The sequence below is a fragment of the Balaenoptera physalus genome (genome assembly GCF_965194825.1).
Source record: "Balaenoptera physalus genome assembly, chromosome: 18".
Classification (NCBI taxonomy): Eukaryota; Metazoa; Chordata; class Mammalia; order Artiodactyla; family Balaenopteridae; genus Balaenoptera; species Balaenoptera physalus.
Window position 1 is genome coordinate 48,190,357 of NC_138899.1, and position 17,614 is coordinate 48,207,970.

At 34.8% G+C, this 17,614-nt stretch overlaps 1 protein-coding gene across 6 annotated transcripts in view; it reads right to left on the minus strand.

Annotated features, from left to right (window-relative positions):
• Positions 1–17,614, minus strand: part of TDRD3 (tudor domain containing 3) — a 223,456-nt gene that overhangs the window by 46,241 nt on the left and 159,601 nt on the right. For all 6 annotated transcript variants that reach the window (XM_082435823.1, XM_082435825.1, XM_082435828.1 and 3 more), the window contains one exon: positions 5,209–6,059. In XM_082435823.1, the coding sequence (XP_082291949.1) occupies positions 5,209–6,059 (851 nt within the window). The remainder of the gene's footprint in view (positions 1–5,208; positions 6,060–17,614) is intronic.

A 17,614-nucleotide genomic window follows, 5' to 3' on the forward strand; every position in this document is an offset into this window, starting at 1 on the left:
CACTTTTAGTTCATCTGTTTACCCAGTGTTCCTTGGCTCTTGGAACCAACACACATTAACAAACTCACTAGGAACTGAATTTACATAACAACTACAATTTTTAAATTTATCTGTTGAGGTAACTGGGAGTAGGTCAACTGATTGGAGTATTCCCTCCACTATAGGTCAACCCATTCAGGACTCAAATTATACGTCTGAACGTTGCTTAGTGAATATGAAATGGAAATGAAAAACTCATAAAACTCTTATTTACTCTTAAGGAATGTTTTCTTCAAACTAGGGCAGTAGGATGCTCTAATATAACACTCTAACAGTAACTCTTAATATAACAGGACCTTGTAGGGACCTTCCCAGGACAAACACCCCTCTCCCTCCATGTCCTCCACCTGCCTCTTGTCTGTAGAAAAACTTTAGCCAAAGAATAAATTTAATCAGAGAAGTGAGAAAATGCAGAAACAAAGGAAAATAGTCAAGCAAGACAAAATAATAATATTCATAGTTTAGCCATTAAGCAAAGTCAAGGACCTTTAGTTTCTCCTCCAGGGCTATAGATAAATATTCTGAGCTGTATCCTTTGAGCTGTTTTGCAGATACTGAAACCCCCACCAGGTATAAAAAGTTAACCACATGATGACTGTAGCCATGACATAAGCTGTTCCATCTTACACAATTCCAAGAACTGGCCTCAAGAAAATGGGAACACACCGACGCTGGAGTTGAAGATTACTTGTACTTAAAACAATCATATGATGATCAGATCACTGCATGACCAATTTCAAGATGATTGCTGGAGCTGACTGTACTGTTCTGCATGTAGCTCCCCTCCACCAACCCCTCCCTCCACCTGTACATCCCTGAAAGTCCCCTTTAAAAGCTCTTGCCCCCCCCGATCAGCAATGGGGAGTTAGTTTTCTGGGACACGAGTCCATCTTCTTCCCAGGACTGCCAGCTTCCTCAATAAAGCCATCTTTCTTTTTACCCAACACTTGTCTCTCGAGATTTGGCTTTCAAGCTATGAACAGCCAAGCCTGAGTTCAGTAACATTAATAGGCTCACCAGAATCAAAAAATACTAAACACAACAAAAATTCTTATTCTCTACAATCTTCTAAAATAGCAGTTACTCTGGGTGTACCAGGAAAGAACCTGCTTTCACTGATTTTTTTTTTAAATAAGTGATTTTTTTTTTTTAAAGTCTTTATTGAATTTGTTACAATATTGCTTCTGTTTTATATTTTTTGGTTTTTTGGCCCCAAGGCACGTGGGATCTTAGCTCCCTGACCAAGGATCGAACCCGCACCCCTTGCATTTGAAGGCAAAGTCTTAACCACTGGACCGCCAGGGAAGTCCCTGTTTTCACTGATTAACTAGTATACTTCATATTACAAAAGTTATTAAGTTAATCCATGGTATTTTCCTTTCCAGATCTGGATGCTAGCAAATTTAGAGATACCATGCTAGAATTTTCCTTATCTTAGAGTTCTTATTATACATTCACATCTCTCCCTTCCTCCTTTATTTCTTAGCCTTACACGTCTGTGTTCTGTAAACTGCTGTATTTCTGTACCCATGCTTCAGTTGTAAGCTTCTTAGATAATTAATGTCAGTTCACGTAAGTTCAACAGTTAAGTTCAACAATGACAGCCAGTCATAATATATCCTAGGAAAACAAATAACTTGACATCCTTTTGGGAACTACATGTGAAAAATGACTTCTATATAATGTGGAAAGTACTGCAGTAAAGGCGTAGTGATATGGCACTTAATAAAGCTGAGGAGTTCAGGAAAAGCTTCCTGGGGCAGATGACAATGGATACAGTCTTCAAGGATGAAGAGTATTTAGCCAAGTTAAGAACTGAGGAGGGTGTTCCAGGGAAAGTTACAGAGACATAAAACATGAAGACGAGTATAGGAAACAACAAGCAGTTTTAAATTAACTATGGCATGATGTGAGAAGGGTCAACCAATAGGACAAGAAGGTAAGGACCAGCTGATAGAGGCTCTATATGCATGCTAAAGACTACAAGTGAAAGATTTTAACCAGGAAGAATGACATGCTCTAAGACCAAGATCACAGTGTTGGCAGTGTCAGTAACAAGTTTAAGAGGAATAAGATTTAAGGCAGGGAGACCAATTTGGAAGCTGTTACAATATCCCAGTTGACAGGGCTGAAAGAGCTGAACTAGTTATGGCAGACATACAGGGAGAAAAAGCATTGTCCCAAATGCTCAAATCCTTCTATGGAAGTAAAGCTTGAGAGAAGGTAAGATATCATGAGGAATGTTTTAAATGATACTATTTCCAAAACATTATTACAATGCAATTAAGATTATGGTTTCTTAATGACAGTTATAGACAATGCTTTTCTTAAATCTTTACCTTAGTCTCTGGCTAGAAAATTGGAAAGTTGTCTATTCTTGAAAAGACACTTAAAAGTTATCTCTTAAATTAGGTGGTTTCAGAAGATAACTAATGCCATCTCTTTCAGAGAGTGAATATTATTTATCTTATTTGCTTAAAGGTGCATCTATACAGAGCCTACAGTCCTTCACTCTAAACTGAATGTATACATCCACGTAAATTCAAAGTAGTCATCTTAGATGATCATCCAATTATTCTAAGAATACTCTAAAAGCTCAAAACATTTTGGGAAATATTAGGCACTATCTTTCAGAAGCTATATGACATTATTTTGAATATATTCAGTAGAGGCAATAGATGAATTCAGTATCATTGATTTTCTGAGAAAATTACAATTGAAAGTAAAGCTTTAATAACAATCTCATCAGGTATTTGAAGGCATTTGGGTAATAGCACAGACAAAACTATCTGATATATCCCAAGCACCTAACACTTAGCAGCTACTCAATTATGGTCTGTTGAATACTCAATATTTGTTGAAGAACTTGTCTAAGTGTAATATCTGAATATCTTAGGTCTGTTATTCTCTGTTGCTTTATTTGTTTCTGGTCTTTCATATTCTCTCTCTCTTTGTATTTTTAACCATGCCTCATAATTTTTTATAGGATGCCAGACATTGTAGATGAAATACTATGAAGAGGATCTGTATAGAAAATGTTACTTTTCCCCAAAAGAGGATTATATTTTGGGGGGCAGGCAGACAGAGTACAAGGAGATATCCTTAATCATGTAAAGGGTTGATTTTAGGCGTTGTACTGGCTTGTTTGTATTTTGCACTTACTACTAGGGCACAATCCTTATGGGATTTCAATGGAAAGCCTGAGTCTTTTACCAAGCCTTTCAAACATTATTAATGATTAATTATTAATCATTTACTTCCTCTGCTCATCAAGGTCACCATCAACTCCATGCTGTCCAATGCAAAATAAAATTTCCATCCTCATCTTAACCTTTCACAGAAGCATCTGACAGAAGTGAAATCCTCCCTCTAAGGTAGACAAAGTAAGTTCTATAAACTAACACTGACTTCCAACTACTTCTTGCCTCTACCATAATGGAGAAACAGTTAAGCATAAGTAATCCCTCACTAGCCAAATCAAATAGTTGTATTTTGGAAAGTGAGCTGTCTCAGCTGCAAGAGTAAGAGTCTAGATAGTGAAGAACGCCTCTACTTGGTTTCCCAGTCTCCCTAATAGCCAAGGAGAAGCCATGTGAAACAGTTCCAACCAATGAAATTGTCTGTTGGTATTTCTGGGAAGGCTTTTGCTTTTCTTGAAAAAAAGAAAAGCCACAGCTAGTGCTATCTCCTCCTCTGCTTTTAGCCTTGCATAAAAACTTGACAGTAGAGATGCTGCTTCTAGACAAATGTTATCCCACATTCATACCAAAATCTTAAAAGACTATGCCATCTAGTTGTACCTGGACCCCTCCTTGCTCCTATCATTAGATAACACCTCCTGATCCCAAGCCCTACAGCATCTTTTAAAAGATCCAACCACACTTCCTAGCCTGAATTTCAGTTCCTTGAAATTTTCAGTTAACTTTACTTCCACCACTCCTTTTAGCCACACACAGGCACACCCTTATCAACTGAAACTACTCTACATATGAAATATTTATTTCAAATATTTTTTGACTTGATCCTCACATCCACCTAGGTCCCTCACACTATAACTCACCTCTGTTTTTATTACCTTGCTAATATCTCCAGTCCCCTAACTACTCGATTTTTTTCCTGTGTAGGTGCACCCTTGAGAATGATCTAGTTAACAAAGTCAACAAATAATTATGAAATACCTACACTATGAGAGGAACAGGGCAATAGAGGAAAAACTAGAGATACATGGTCCTGCCCTCAAGGAACTTAAAATCATGGTAGGGGAAAGAGTTATCAATGCAGGAACCAAAACCAAAAATACTTACAAAATGTGATAAGTTTTAGAAAATGAACAAGGCACTGATTGAGGAAGACAATAATGTAGAAAGGATGAGGGGGCAGAAAAGAACGGCTTCTTCTAGGAAGTATCTGAGCCAAGTCCTCAAGGATCAGAAGAGTAGTTGGTGGAAGAGCATGTTGGGCAGAACGGGAAACACGTACAAAGGCCCTTCTCTCTGACGGTCCCTCTGTCCTCTTCCCCTTCCTGTTTGCACTGTGTTGGTCTTCTCCCTCTCAGCCAGCCTCTTTTATCTGATGCACTGTATTCCTTCTCAACCTCATCTTCTTTTTTTTTTTTTTTCACGATTTCCCTCTTTCCCTTTTAGCCAGAATATAATGTAGAACTGAAGATTGTTTAAATGATTTGTTTCTTAAATTATTTATTATTAGCTAAATACTTAACCCTCCTGCTCTTAATTTTTTTTAAAGTAGGCTGACTGTGTATTTATCTTTAAATTAAATGAAATCTGCAGAATTTGTGTGCCATTCAACTGATTTTCTTCCTTGTGAATCAGTATAATTTTACTAGAAAGAAAATATTAATAGTTCAGTTGATGATAACTGAAGTAACTCATCAACTTCGCTTAATCACTTTTCAAATACTTTTCTGATATGCAAGTGAAAATCAAACCTAACATAACCAAATCCTATGGGACTCCTAAGCATCCATAAAAAATATTAAATATTTTGTTTTCCCTTTGATAAGTTATATATGTATACATCTATTCAAAGACTTTACAAACAAGTACAATCATAGAACACAACTCAGTCCCAAAGCAATGGCTTTCTATGGTCTCACTAGACTGTTACATTCAGTACTATTAGTATTTAATAACTTTATAACATGCATACCTTGTTGTCTTCCCAATAAAGTGCTAAACATTCATCTCCAGGTTTCCACAGTTTTGCATACTCCATAGGAATAGATGATTCTAGTACTTTTTCTGGCTTAATTGGCCCAGATCTTCTTTTGGGTCCACTACTGTAAAATATTTTATCATCATAGGGTGTAGCTGTGATGGGTCCTGCTGGCTTAATAGGTCCTACTCGCCTTCCCTTCAGTGGCATTTCTGTCTCTCCATTTGGAACACCAATGAAACTATTCGTTCGGACAGGATACTGGTAATCAGCATTTACATTAAAATGTTTTTCAATTTTTACACCACTAAAAGCTTCATTATTTATTGTTTGTGGTTTCCTATCATAAAAATGATCAGTATTTGCTGTTTGGCTTTCTCTTTTCCCACGTTTTTGATTATTGTAATCTATGGATCCTTGAGGAAGTGGATTTTCTTTTGCCTCTGCATAGGATGGAACTTTTCCTGATTTGCTTTGCATAGAGTTATCCCTTTTTTTAAATGCAGCATCATTGTGCTGGGAACTTAAAGGGTATGAAGTATCTTTAGTTCTATCATATCTAGAATATGGTCTATCACACTTGATTCTCTCTTCAGCCCATACTTCAGATCCTGAAGAAGTACTTGGTCTTTCAGAACCTTTGTTTCTAGGTAATCCACTGCCTTCTAAAATTGACTTTGAATTTTGGATGTCTCTTTGAAAACGAGGAGGTTTTTCATTTCTTGGCTGTCTGGTATCATTTCGAGGAAGATATCTTGGTTGATTATTATCTTTTACTCCATTTTGCTCAGTATTTGACAATCTGTGTTGTCCTTGATGAAGCTGCTGTGGCTGTGATTTAGGTTCTGAAAAGTAAAAGTATATCATATGCATATTAAAATGAAGACTCTGCATTAATACTTAATTATCAAACTACTATTTTAACATCTTCCACTATCTTCCCACCTCATTATCTTAATCCCTCTTTGCTTTGTTAGAGTCCTGTATTTCTAATGTACAGTTTGCCTGGTTAGCCACATTAGTGAAGTAAAGCAATGATATGAACCATGAATAAATGGTGGATAATTCAAAAACAAGTTGTCTTTGTCACTGAACGTTTGCACTGTTATAACATAGCCAATCTATATATGCTATTCTGGTAATTCATTTCCCAAGACAGTAATGAAATAGAACTGCAACCTGATAACACAGAAGCTGCTATGAAACTGTACAAGTACAACCCTTGCTCAACTCCTTTCTGAATCCCAGTCCCATTTAAAATGTATAGCTATCATTGTCAGTCAAGTTCTAGTCTTTGCAAAAAAAAATATTTCTCAAATCTTTCTGGATCTGGAATTGCCAAGTGTTTGGATTACAATTAGATATTTACTATAGACCTATCAAAGTAATTAAGAACAGGTACTACTTGGAAATACAGAAAAAAGTGTCAAAAATATGATTAAGCAAAATAGTGCAGATAATGTCCAACTAGAAATCAAAATCAGTAACATGGTAAATATATACTCATAATCTGATGGTTATATTTCACATAATGATTTTTATTCTACTTCAATTTGTACTGTGTCACTTACTCTTTCTTCCTCCATTGTTTCACGTAGCATATCTATAACACTATTACCAATCATATTGACTGGTCTTTGGTGTACACATCTTGTTTCTCTTGTCATACACTATAATCAATATGCAGATCAGGATTATTCTTACATTTCCCCACGGTCACAATACTTCTTAACAGGGGCACTACTGACATTCTGGGTGAGAATGTTTCCTGTATTTGCAAGAAAATTAACTTCTTTGACCTCCAGATACTAAATCCCAAAGCATTCTCCCTCAGCATTCCTAGTCACTGTGACTACCCAAACTGTCTCCATACATTTCCAAACAACCACTGGAGGAAAAAATGTACCAGATAAAATGTTTAGATCAACAGGAATAAAGAGAAGACCTTTAAAAGTTCCTGAGTGACAAAGCAAGTCAAGACTAAAGATCAAGGCTCAAAATGAAAAGAAACTTCTCAATGGAACCACTGGAAGCTAGAAGGCAATCTAACAGACTTTAAATGTCTTTGAAATTAAAGGAAAATTATTTTCTAAGTACAATTCTATATTCAGCCAAACCACCCATTAATTGTGACAAAGAATAAAGATTTTTCAAATATGCAAGATCTCAAATACTAGCCAAGACCATCTACAGAGACATTTTTACAAAATCACTTTTTCCCAAGATCGGCTTTACAAATATAACACTAATATCTTATTTTTAAACCACTGTAGTCAATATTAATTTTTTCTTTAGAGAGAAGAAAAATGGACACAAATGAGCATTTTCAGCAGAAAGCATGTTTTGGCATTTGTTCCAGTCATTATTAGAGAATAAAGGTAGCAGCCGTCTCTTGCTGACAATGTGCTATGTATTAGGTACCCCACACTAGCACTTTATACACATTATCAATAGTCCCCACAGTAGTCGTAGCATACGATCAATAGTCCCCACAGTAGTCGTAACATTTAGGTGTTGTGGGGTTTATTTAATAGAGAGAGGTAAAGTCCTTTATATATTGAATTGAAGAAATTTTTCAGCTTCCAAAATAAATCAAATATGAAGGTATTTTATTTCCTGACAACAAGGTTTGAATAGATATTCGGGGAGTAAGCTTTTTAGATCTGTGTTTAGGGATCAATTTTTCAAAATTATTCCAGTTAGGGACACCAAAATCTATGATGATCAGGAAATACAAATAACTTAAGTCATCATGAGAGTAACTGAGTATCCTGGACTACAAATGGCAGTTGAATAACCATATATACGGAATGAAGGCTTCAATTAGGCTTGGTAGGTGTGGGAGAATTTGATTTCAGTTCTTCTAAAAGAAGAAAAAAGTTAAAGATTTCCTAATCTATTTAACTGAAGATGTACATTAGATTACAGAATAAAACAATTTTACTACTAAAGAATATATTTCATTTGCATTATTATGCTGAGGCAATATAGTGAGAGAAGAATCTATAAAGGAAACTGCTTTTTAAATAAGAACACCTTTAAAAAAATAAACTCAATGAGGCAGAAGATAAAATTGTGCTTTTTAAAGAACATAGTTTTCATATACATCCATTTCATTCCAAAATAAAATAACAGTAAGCCAAGGAAGGTCCTTAAAGGTTTCATCATTCTTGGATTTCCTTAAACCTAATACCTTTTATCTTAGGTAGTTAAGTAATGAAGTCAGATATAAAGTAAATATTTTGAAACTGAACTAATCTATTAAATAAATAAAAGAATATGTTCAATCACTAAATTGTGGAACGGTGATTTTAAATAAATTAAGAAATAGCCCAAAAGTCAAACAGAAAGCTCCTCAATTCTGCAGTAGGAATCTAGCGGTTCTCTGCCACCTTTCCTGAGGAGGCATGATGATTCCAAACCACCAAAATACTAATTGGCACCAGGGGCCAGGTCTACAGTCACTCTAATAGGAATATACTGAGGACACTCTTCTGTATAGGAAGGACAATAAAATGCATCACTATTTTTTTCTTTTTTTTAATGACCTGAAGGGGAAAGATGAAACAAAACCATAAATGGAAATTGGTAACATTTAATATTAAATAGGAGAAAAAAAAAAAAAAAAGAAAATAAGCAAAAAAATTACAGAAAAATTCATCACAAAATAGATAAAACTGTGAAAACATCTAAAAAATTAAAGTGATAAAAGTTCATATGATAAAATTAATCAAAGACTACTACATGAGTTTCATTTGCCTTGTAATAAAATGTTCCTATTAGACCAGATCATTGAGTTTCAAAATGCATCTTTACAAGATAATTGATTACAATGTTTTACAGCCCCATGATTTGAAATGCAAGGATCATTAAGAATGAATTTATTAATTGTCACAAATTATTTGGGTTTGTACATAAGAATGTGCTTAATTAAGCAGGTATCTTAAAAATATTAATACTTCTTTGCAGAGTATTCATTCTCCAGTCACAGTTGTACCTGCTTTTTATAGTAGAAAAACAGGTATATTTTGTTTCCCAAGATGACTCTTCATTTTATTCTGAGACACCTACCTGAAGAAATGACTTAATTAAGGCTTTACTACGTACCTGACTCTACTTTAAGGTCTTTTGACTACATTACTTCATATAATTCTCCCAACCACGCTGAAGGGCAATATTATTATCCCCATTTCACAAGTGAATTAACAAAAAGGAAGGCTAACAGCTAGAAAATGTTGAAGCCAGAGCTTAACTCAAATCTAACTGAAGGAAAAGCCCACGATTTTCTCACTATGCCAAGCTGCCTGCCCACAGGAACAAAACAGAATGTAACCAACATGTTAACTATAATTTTATCACCTACATTTGTTCATTTCTGGTGCGATGCAGAAATCACAAAAGCTCTTTCGCAAAACCAAAGGAATGGCCATTTATGGGCTAGATACTATTTTTAAGAAGTCATAGTACCACAGTACAACAGGTTACCTACTAATGCAGACATTAATTCAAGAAGAATAGTTAAAATTATTGCTGAGTAATCCTTCAACAAATAAAGCAAAATAAAAACAAATCATTAAAGATACTTGTTACAAAAAGATGGTATTAACTGATTAGTACATGAATTCACATTAAAACAGAAGCATAACACTTTCTCATATTTCTATATCTATATATAAACCCGATTACATTTTTTTTCACATCAAAATTTTCAACTAATTTTCTCAGTTATACAAATCAGGGCTTTTGTGTAAAATATCATTAGATATTGTGTATATTCTGTAATGATCACAAAACTCTTTGGCTATAAAATTTTATCTATCAGCTCAAAATTTATACTTTGTTTCCTCTGTAAAAAGTTATTTCCTCTATAAATTTATTCTGTATGAATTCTGACTTAGATTAAAAAGGTTAAGACAAGGAACTATGTTTCATTCTTAGCAGGTACATATAAACACAAGTGGTTATTAAATGATTATGTTCTCCATATAGTAAAAAAATAAACTGTAGCCTTTTAAAAATATTATGTTATAGGAAGAGAAATTGCCCATCACCCCAAGCCTAAAGCATAACTTTTTCATGCTATATTAAATATGTCCTTTCTTACCACTCTTTTCAAAATAATCACTTTAACATCCATAGAACATTTATCTACTGGATATCCTTCAGCTTGTCTTCTAACCCCACTATTTCACTGACACTATTTTTATCAAGGTCTCCAATCAGTGGTGTGTTGGAGCCAGTCTGAATATTGCACAAAAACTGATTATTAAATTTTCAGAAAATCTGCAATCTGGTTGCAGATTGAAATTAGCTAATTGTTGATAGCTTGAAATTAGTCATAGTGGAATATTTACACTACAGAAATCAGGAAAAGCTAAAAATCAGAGCATCCCTCCCCTGCCTCCCACCTCTTCCCCCAGAGCCAGGTGTTAAACATTCACCAGCACATTCTTAATGCTATGTAAACCCAATGGACACTTCCCATCCTTATCTCTGTTTCTACTCCTCCTCCTTTTTGGCAGCTGTTTTCTCAGTTTCCTTTGCTGGCTCTTCCAGCTCTATTCAATCTCTAAATTCTACTGCCTGCTGAGTATCTCTCCTTGATTTTTTAAAAGCTTAACATATCTTTAAAAAGTGTATTTCAGCTTCACGGTAAGCCAATTTTCACCAACTTTCTATATATTACCTTTAAAATTTTTCACTAAAGTTATCCCTAAATCCACATGTAAATTTCTATATACAATTAATTTTTAAATTCAAATAACTACTAACTTTACATTAATAATCTGGACATTACCTGTGCAGCACTGTGGCATATTTTCACTTTCCACCTGCTATTTTATCAAACACCTTAAACTACCTGGATAATGTCAGGTGCTATGCTGTCAGAATGCTTGCAAATCTAGGGACCACAATGTCATAACAACACAGATCAGAGCATTTCAAAGTAATTCTAGCTAAGGACCAGGGTTTTTGTTGTAGTTATTGGTTCTGGTTTTAATTTCCAATCAACTGTTGACTGTCACTTTTGTAAAATGCAGTAACAAATATTGAGGCATTGACAAACTGCTAAAAGAGTTTCTGAATACTTACTCTCAATTTCAGTACTTATCTGTACTTATTCAAAATCAGACACTATACCAGTATAGACTACAGTATCACTGGTACAGACTATTCACTGTTAAGGTAACAAGTCCACATGACAGAATTAGAAACAACTATCTCAAGTTAACCTTAAAGCACTATCTAGATATGTGGGGTAAATTTGCACTTAAAAAAAAAAAAAAAAAAAAGCAACGGTAGAAAAAAATCAGTCCTATAAGAAAAAATCAAGGACTGGGAAGGTCATACTGGTGGTTAGGGATAGAGAGAAAGTGACAGGCAGTGGGTAGATAACTACACATTTTCTCTCTTTTGCTAACAGCTTATGACTATTCACATAGCAATCATTCATCCCTGGCTTCCAAGTAAGCATTCCACCTTCAATTTCAATCAATCAGTTGCACAGGGAAAGGAGGAGGAATGTTGTTTGATGCAAATGGATGTAAACATGCACAATACTCAATACATGGGCGATGTAAACATACACGATACTCAATACATGGGCAATCCTTTCTTGAGGAAATCCTTCACAAGAACATCTAGCCTAACACATACACATTCTCCTTGTCTTCTTGACCTAGTTTTCTGGCCTTCCAATTAAACTGTTACCATTCTATCACATTCCTTTCCTGTATCCCTATTCTTCATTCTTTAAAATTCAAGCTATAAATCTATAAGTCAAACTATTTAAACTGACTTGAAACTTGATTAAATGAAAATAAAACAAAACCAAAAAAGACACCTACCAACCATCAAAAACCTGCGACTTCATATGCATTACTCATCAACCATTAATATTATACCTGCTACCATCTAAATATATTACATCTGAATATTATGTGGAATTTGAAATTATGCAGTACCATTAACCAAGAAAAATGACACTTCTCACAAAATCCACAGAAAATAAAGAAACAGAACTCCACAAAAATAGTATATGTAATATAATCTGAATTTTATTCTGCCAACAAGAAGAGTCAATGGAACATTTTAAGCAAGGGGGTAGTGGGATCAAATTTGTGTCTTGAAAGATCACTGTTTGCAAAATGGAGGATGAGATGATAAAGTTCTGCAAAGAGTCAGTGGAGGGTTGATGAGGGCCTAAAGTTGGGTAGTAGGGGAGGAGATGAGGACACAATGAGTGGAAGATGCTATTGCTACTACTGCTAATCACAATGATGGTAACGATGATGACAGTGGTGGTGGTGGTGGTGTTAGAACTACCATTATATGGAGGCCTATGTGCCAAACACTGTGCTTAGCACTTTTATGCATAATCTAATTTGATCTTCTCAATAACTCTAAACTTAGGTGGTGCTACTGTTTCCCCACTTCCCAATAATGAAATGAAGGTTTGAGAGATTATATAACTTTCCCAAAGACATACAACTAGTAAATACAAGAGCTGTGAGTTAAGTTAGTGGTAGAATCAGTTGAGTTAGTGGTAGAATCAGTTGTATTTATCTGCCACAGCATCCATTCAATTCTCCCCTTCTTTTGGTAACAGAACTCTGCTTTCAGTGATAACTACTCTCTCCCCTTTAACATATAATCCAGAATCAATTAAGATGTCCTAAGCTCTCCTGACTAAGAAGGAGGCAGATATAGACATTAGAAGATGGGAAGGTCTTTTTCTGTCTGATATTCCAGGTATAAGGGCCATTTGATTGTTTCTGAGAAATATTTTTTTTATTACTTTTTCATATTATGAATGGAGATTTGACACCAACAACTGTCAAATAGACCATCCAAGTCTCTTTGTACTCCTATTTCAGCCGCTTCATACACACAAATGCCAACATCCCCACTGGGAGTTGAGCTTGGGGAATCAATAATTATATGATGAAAGGTATTTATCTTTTCCCAGAAAAAATGTGCTTGCAAAATTAAGATAAGTGTTTTTACATGCCTATCTTTATATGTCATTATGCCCCCTTATATACGTTGGCCTTATGCTATACTTGGTGCCACCTGGGCCAATCTTTGCTACCACGTGAAGACAGCCCATCAACACACAATTCAGAGACAGAGAAAGACCTTCCAGTTATATAAGCCAATAAATTACTTTTTTGCATATTTGGATTTCCGTGGCTTACAGCTTAATGCAAACTAATTCAGAAATTAGTGTCAGGAAAAAGAGTGATACAAGTGACAGACCTAAAATGTAAAACTTGTTTAGTAAAGGAAGGGTACAGGGTAGTGAAAGCCGCTTCATCCCCTAACAGAAGTTGGCACTCCTCATTGTTTGTTTAAACTGTAGCCTATTGTCTTGGAACTGAGACCACCTAACTAATGAGGCCAATGCTTTAGAGAACTTGGTATGAAAATGTCAGGGTGATGAAAGGTGTTGGTTACTTCTTATTGCCTTCAGCAAGTCCTACAAGAAAGCAACAAGCTGGCAAGCTTGAAAGTAGAAAGGACACAGATGCAACTAGCTATGAGGTGCTCTTCTCAATTATACCAACAAGCCAAAAGGACTGTGACTCAGATAATCATGCTTCTTGAGAGATTACAGAATTCTATGAACCAAGGAATAAAAGAGGAAAAGTAGAAGATGAGATTGGGTCCTGGAAAGGGGAAGCTTGATCACCTATGACCATGTCCAACATTTATGAATGTTGGATGAGTTCTTAGTTCCTATAATTGTTTAATTTAAATCTTATCCTTTTCATAAAAAATATCTCTATTTGAATTCTGTTCATATTTTTCTAAGTGTTTACCCTTTATACAACTGGGTCATATTCTCTAGTCCACTTTCTAAAATTGTGACACAAAATATGGAGAAACATAAATAAAACTTGTAACACATACTTAATTTACAAAATAAGCTATAGAAACAAGGAAACAGAGGAGTATGAATTTAAGAAAGTTACTCTGTCCACTTTTCTCACAATGCCTCTTGTTCCCCATTTGGAAAAATGAAGGTTTTCCTGGTTTTATTTAGATGTAAAAAGTTAAAACAGTAAAGTTACTGTCTTAAGGCAACCCCTCCCTCTATCTCTGGCCAACCCAGATATCTTCCATGATAATAGAAAGAATAAAACTTACTCTTTTTGTCCCAAGTTGAAACTTAAAATACATATTTCTAGTGGGCATTGTTTCAAATGGTGGTTATGTATTAGTGAAGTAATATATTGATAAGCTTAAGGTATGTAAAGTTGAAAGTTGGCCTGATAATCTGGCCATGAACTCTATCTAGTCTATGAAACCAAAATTTTTTTAAGAGCCTATATATGAGCCTTTTCGAACACAACCTTATCACAAACTCATCAACTGAATATTGACATCAACCAACTTGACATCAAATTATTACACATCACATAGAACACTTTAGTGATTACTCTCATAAAACAATGTAATCCAACCTCATTTTTTTCAGAATATTGATAATAATGTCAACTAGAATTACATTTGACTTGAATTAAAAGACACAACAAAAAAGTTAATGATACGAGAAAATCTCTAGGAAAAGTACATGTGATGATCAATTATAGGCACTACTTATTTTATTGCATTTCACTTTATTGTACTTTGCCAATACTGCGTTTCTTACAAATTGAAGATCTGTGGCAACTCTGAATCGTTAGATGATGGTTAGCATTTTTGAGCAATGAAGTAATTTTTAATTAAGGTATGTACATTGTTTTTTTAGACATAACGCTATTGCATACTTAACAGACTACTGTATAGTGTAAACATGACTTTTTTTTTTTAAACATGACTTTTATATGCACTGAGAAATCAAAAAAAATTTGTGTGACTCGCTTTATTGTGATGTTTGCTTTATTGTAGTAGTCTGGAACCAAACTCGCATTATCTCCAATGTAAGCCTGTACCTCTGATGGAAATTTTTAAAAATCAGAATAAAGAAATGATAGTGCCCTTTGTCCTTTTAGAGAAAATTATATAATACAATGTGAAAGTAAATGTGTTACTTACCTGCATTAAATCTGTAAGAAACACATTCTTAGAGGACGTATTTTTTTTTCCAATAAGCCCAACACATTACACAGAATTTGATATGACATAACAAGTCCATCCAGGCCTAGGCTTATTCAGCTAAGCATGACTTTTAGGGTTACCTGAACTAAACAAAATCCTCAGACAGCTTAAATGATACAAAACATACAAGCAAGAGAGGTTTGATAATTCAACTGTATTAGAAACAAACATTAAAAAAACCCCAAATATACACATCATTGAATCATGATTACTTTTTTATAATCAATTTAGGTCTGTAACAGACACAAATAATGACACTGATGATATGAACATGAATAAAATTAGAAGCCCATAGTTATTTTCATTAGCTGTCCATAAGGCATTTAACATTAAAATTTATGGAGATTCTATCCTGAAAAGCTTTCTAGATTTTCCTTAGAAAAATGGCCAATATTTTCTCCCATCAATGCAGAGTTAATTTTAGAACATAAGATTTATGGAACAATGACCAAATTCTGAGGGAAAACCAAAGTGGAGATTCAATTTTACAAAAGTAAGAGGTTATTCTGGGCTTTATTTTCAATTAAAAAGAAACATGAAATCATGAAGTAAGCAGAAAAACAATTCATTAGCTTGCCCCAACTGTTTATTTTACTATGAACCTCAGCTCGCCTAGGAATACCTCAATAGTATGAGAATTAATAACAGAAGGAGTAACAGAATGATCTTTGCAAGATACCTGAGGAGGACAACACATCAATCATTTCCATTAATCCTGTCACCTTTATTGTAACAGGATTACATGAAGACAGAGCCAAGAGAATACAGGCACACCTCGTTTTATTGCGCTTTGCAGATATTGCATTTTTTTTTAAACAAATTGAAGGCTTGTGGCAACCCTGCATCAAGCAAGCCTACTGGCACCGGTTTTCCAACAGCATTTGCTCACTTCCATTCTCTGTGTCACATTTTGGTAATTCACAATATTTCAAATTTTTTCATTATTATTATATTTGTTATGATGATCTGTGATCAGTGATCTTTGATGTTACTACTATGACTTGCTGAAGGCTCAGATGATGGTTAGCAATTTTTTTAACAATAAAGCGTTTTTAATTAAGGTATGTACATTCTTTTTCCAGACATAATACTATTGCACACTTAACAGACTACAGTATAGGATAAACATAACTTTTATATGCACTGAGAAACCAAAAAATTCGTGTGACTTGCTTTACTGCAATATTCACTTTATTGCGGTGGTCTGGAACCGAACCTGCAATATCTTCCAGGCATGCCTGCATAAGAAACATCTACAAGCATGATAATCTTCAGTCCATACATGTATCAATTTATTGTCCCGCTGTTTGTGCTCATGTTTGTTATAATTAATCTCCTCTGATGCGATGTCAGCATCATGAAAGAAAGAGTTTAGGGTGAGAAGAGCTATTACTGAAAGGATAAGTTTCTCTGGTCAAACATTTAAAACAATGAAATAGCAAACCAAGCAGTATTTTCAAGGCTGCCTGTTTAAAGGATTTCTTAGCCATTCAAAACAACTAGTTAGCCTTATCTTGGCAATAAAACTTTGAAATAAAGAATGTAATATTATTACAGGTTACAAAAATGCCAGATCAGATTTGAGTACTGTATTCAAAATACCTCTGCTAAGTCTTTATATTTTGTTTAGTGTTGCTTACACTAAGTAAATGATAAAAAGGTTTACACAAAGTAAATAATAATATTCTTTTTAATAAGCATTCTTATGACCTTTTAAGTTTGTGGTTTCTTCTGTCTCACAAACTAACAGTAAGCTTCTTTGGGGCAAGAGCTACAAAATCCATCTATTTCCCTGAATTTTCTGAATGAGGTATTTTATTAAATTTTGTATCCCTGCCGCTTATCATAGACCAGGTACAAATAAATACTACATAAAATACTGCATATATAGAATGAATAATTTCTTACAACACATACAGTTGTAGCCTCACTTCAGTCTCAATCCCATTTTCCACCTTGCCAATGGACAAATTTTTTTTCTGAAAGCACCAAACTTTGTTACTGTCATGCCACAAACCCTTTCATGGCTTTGCACTGTCATTTGGATAAAATAAAAACTCCTTAGGACAAAATCCTCTTGATCTGGCTCCAGACTACCACTTTTACATCTGGCCTTCTACCTCCACCTCTCCCATAACCTCCCAGGCATAGGAACTGGCGTTCTGCTGCCTCCACTTCCCTACATTTGGACTGCCCTTCCCCCAACACTCCTCCCTTTGACCTGTCTAAATGCCACCTACTCTAAGAAGCCTCTGCCTATCTCCCATCTTGGTTAGCTGGCCTCCCCACACAATAC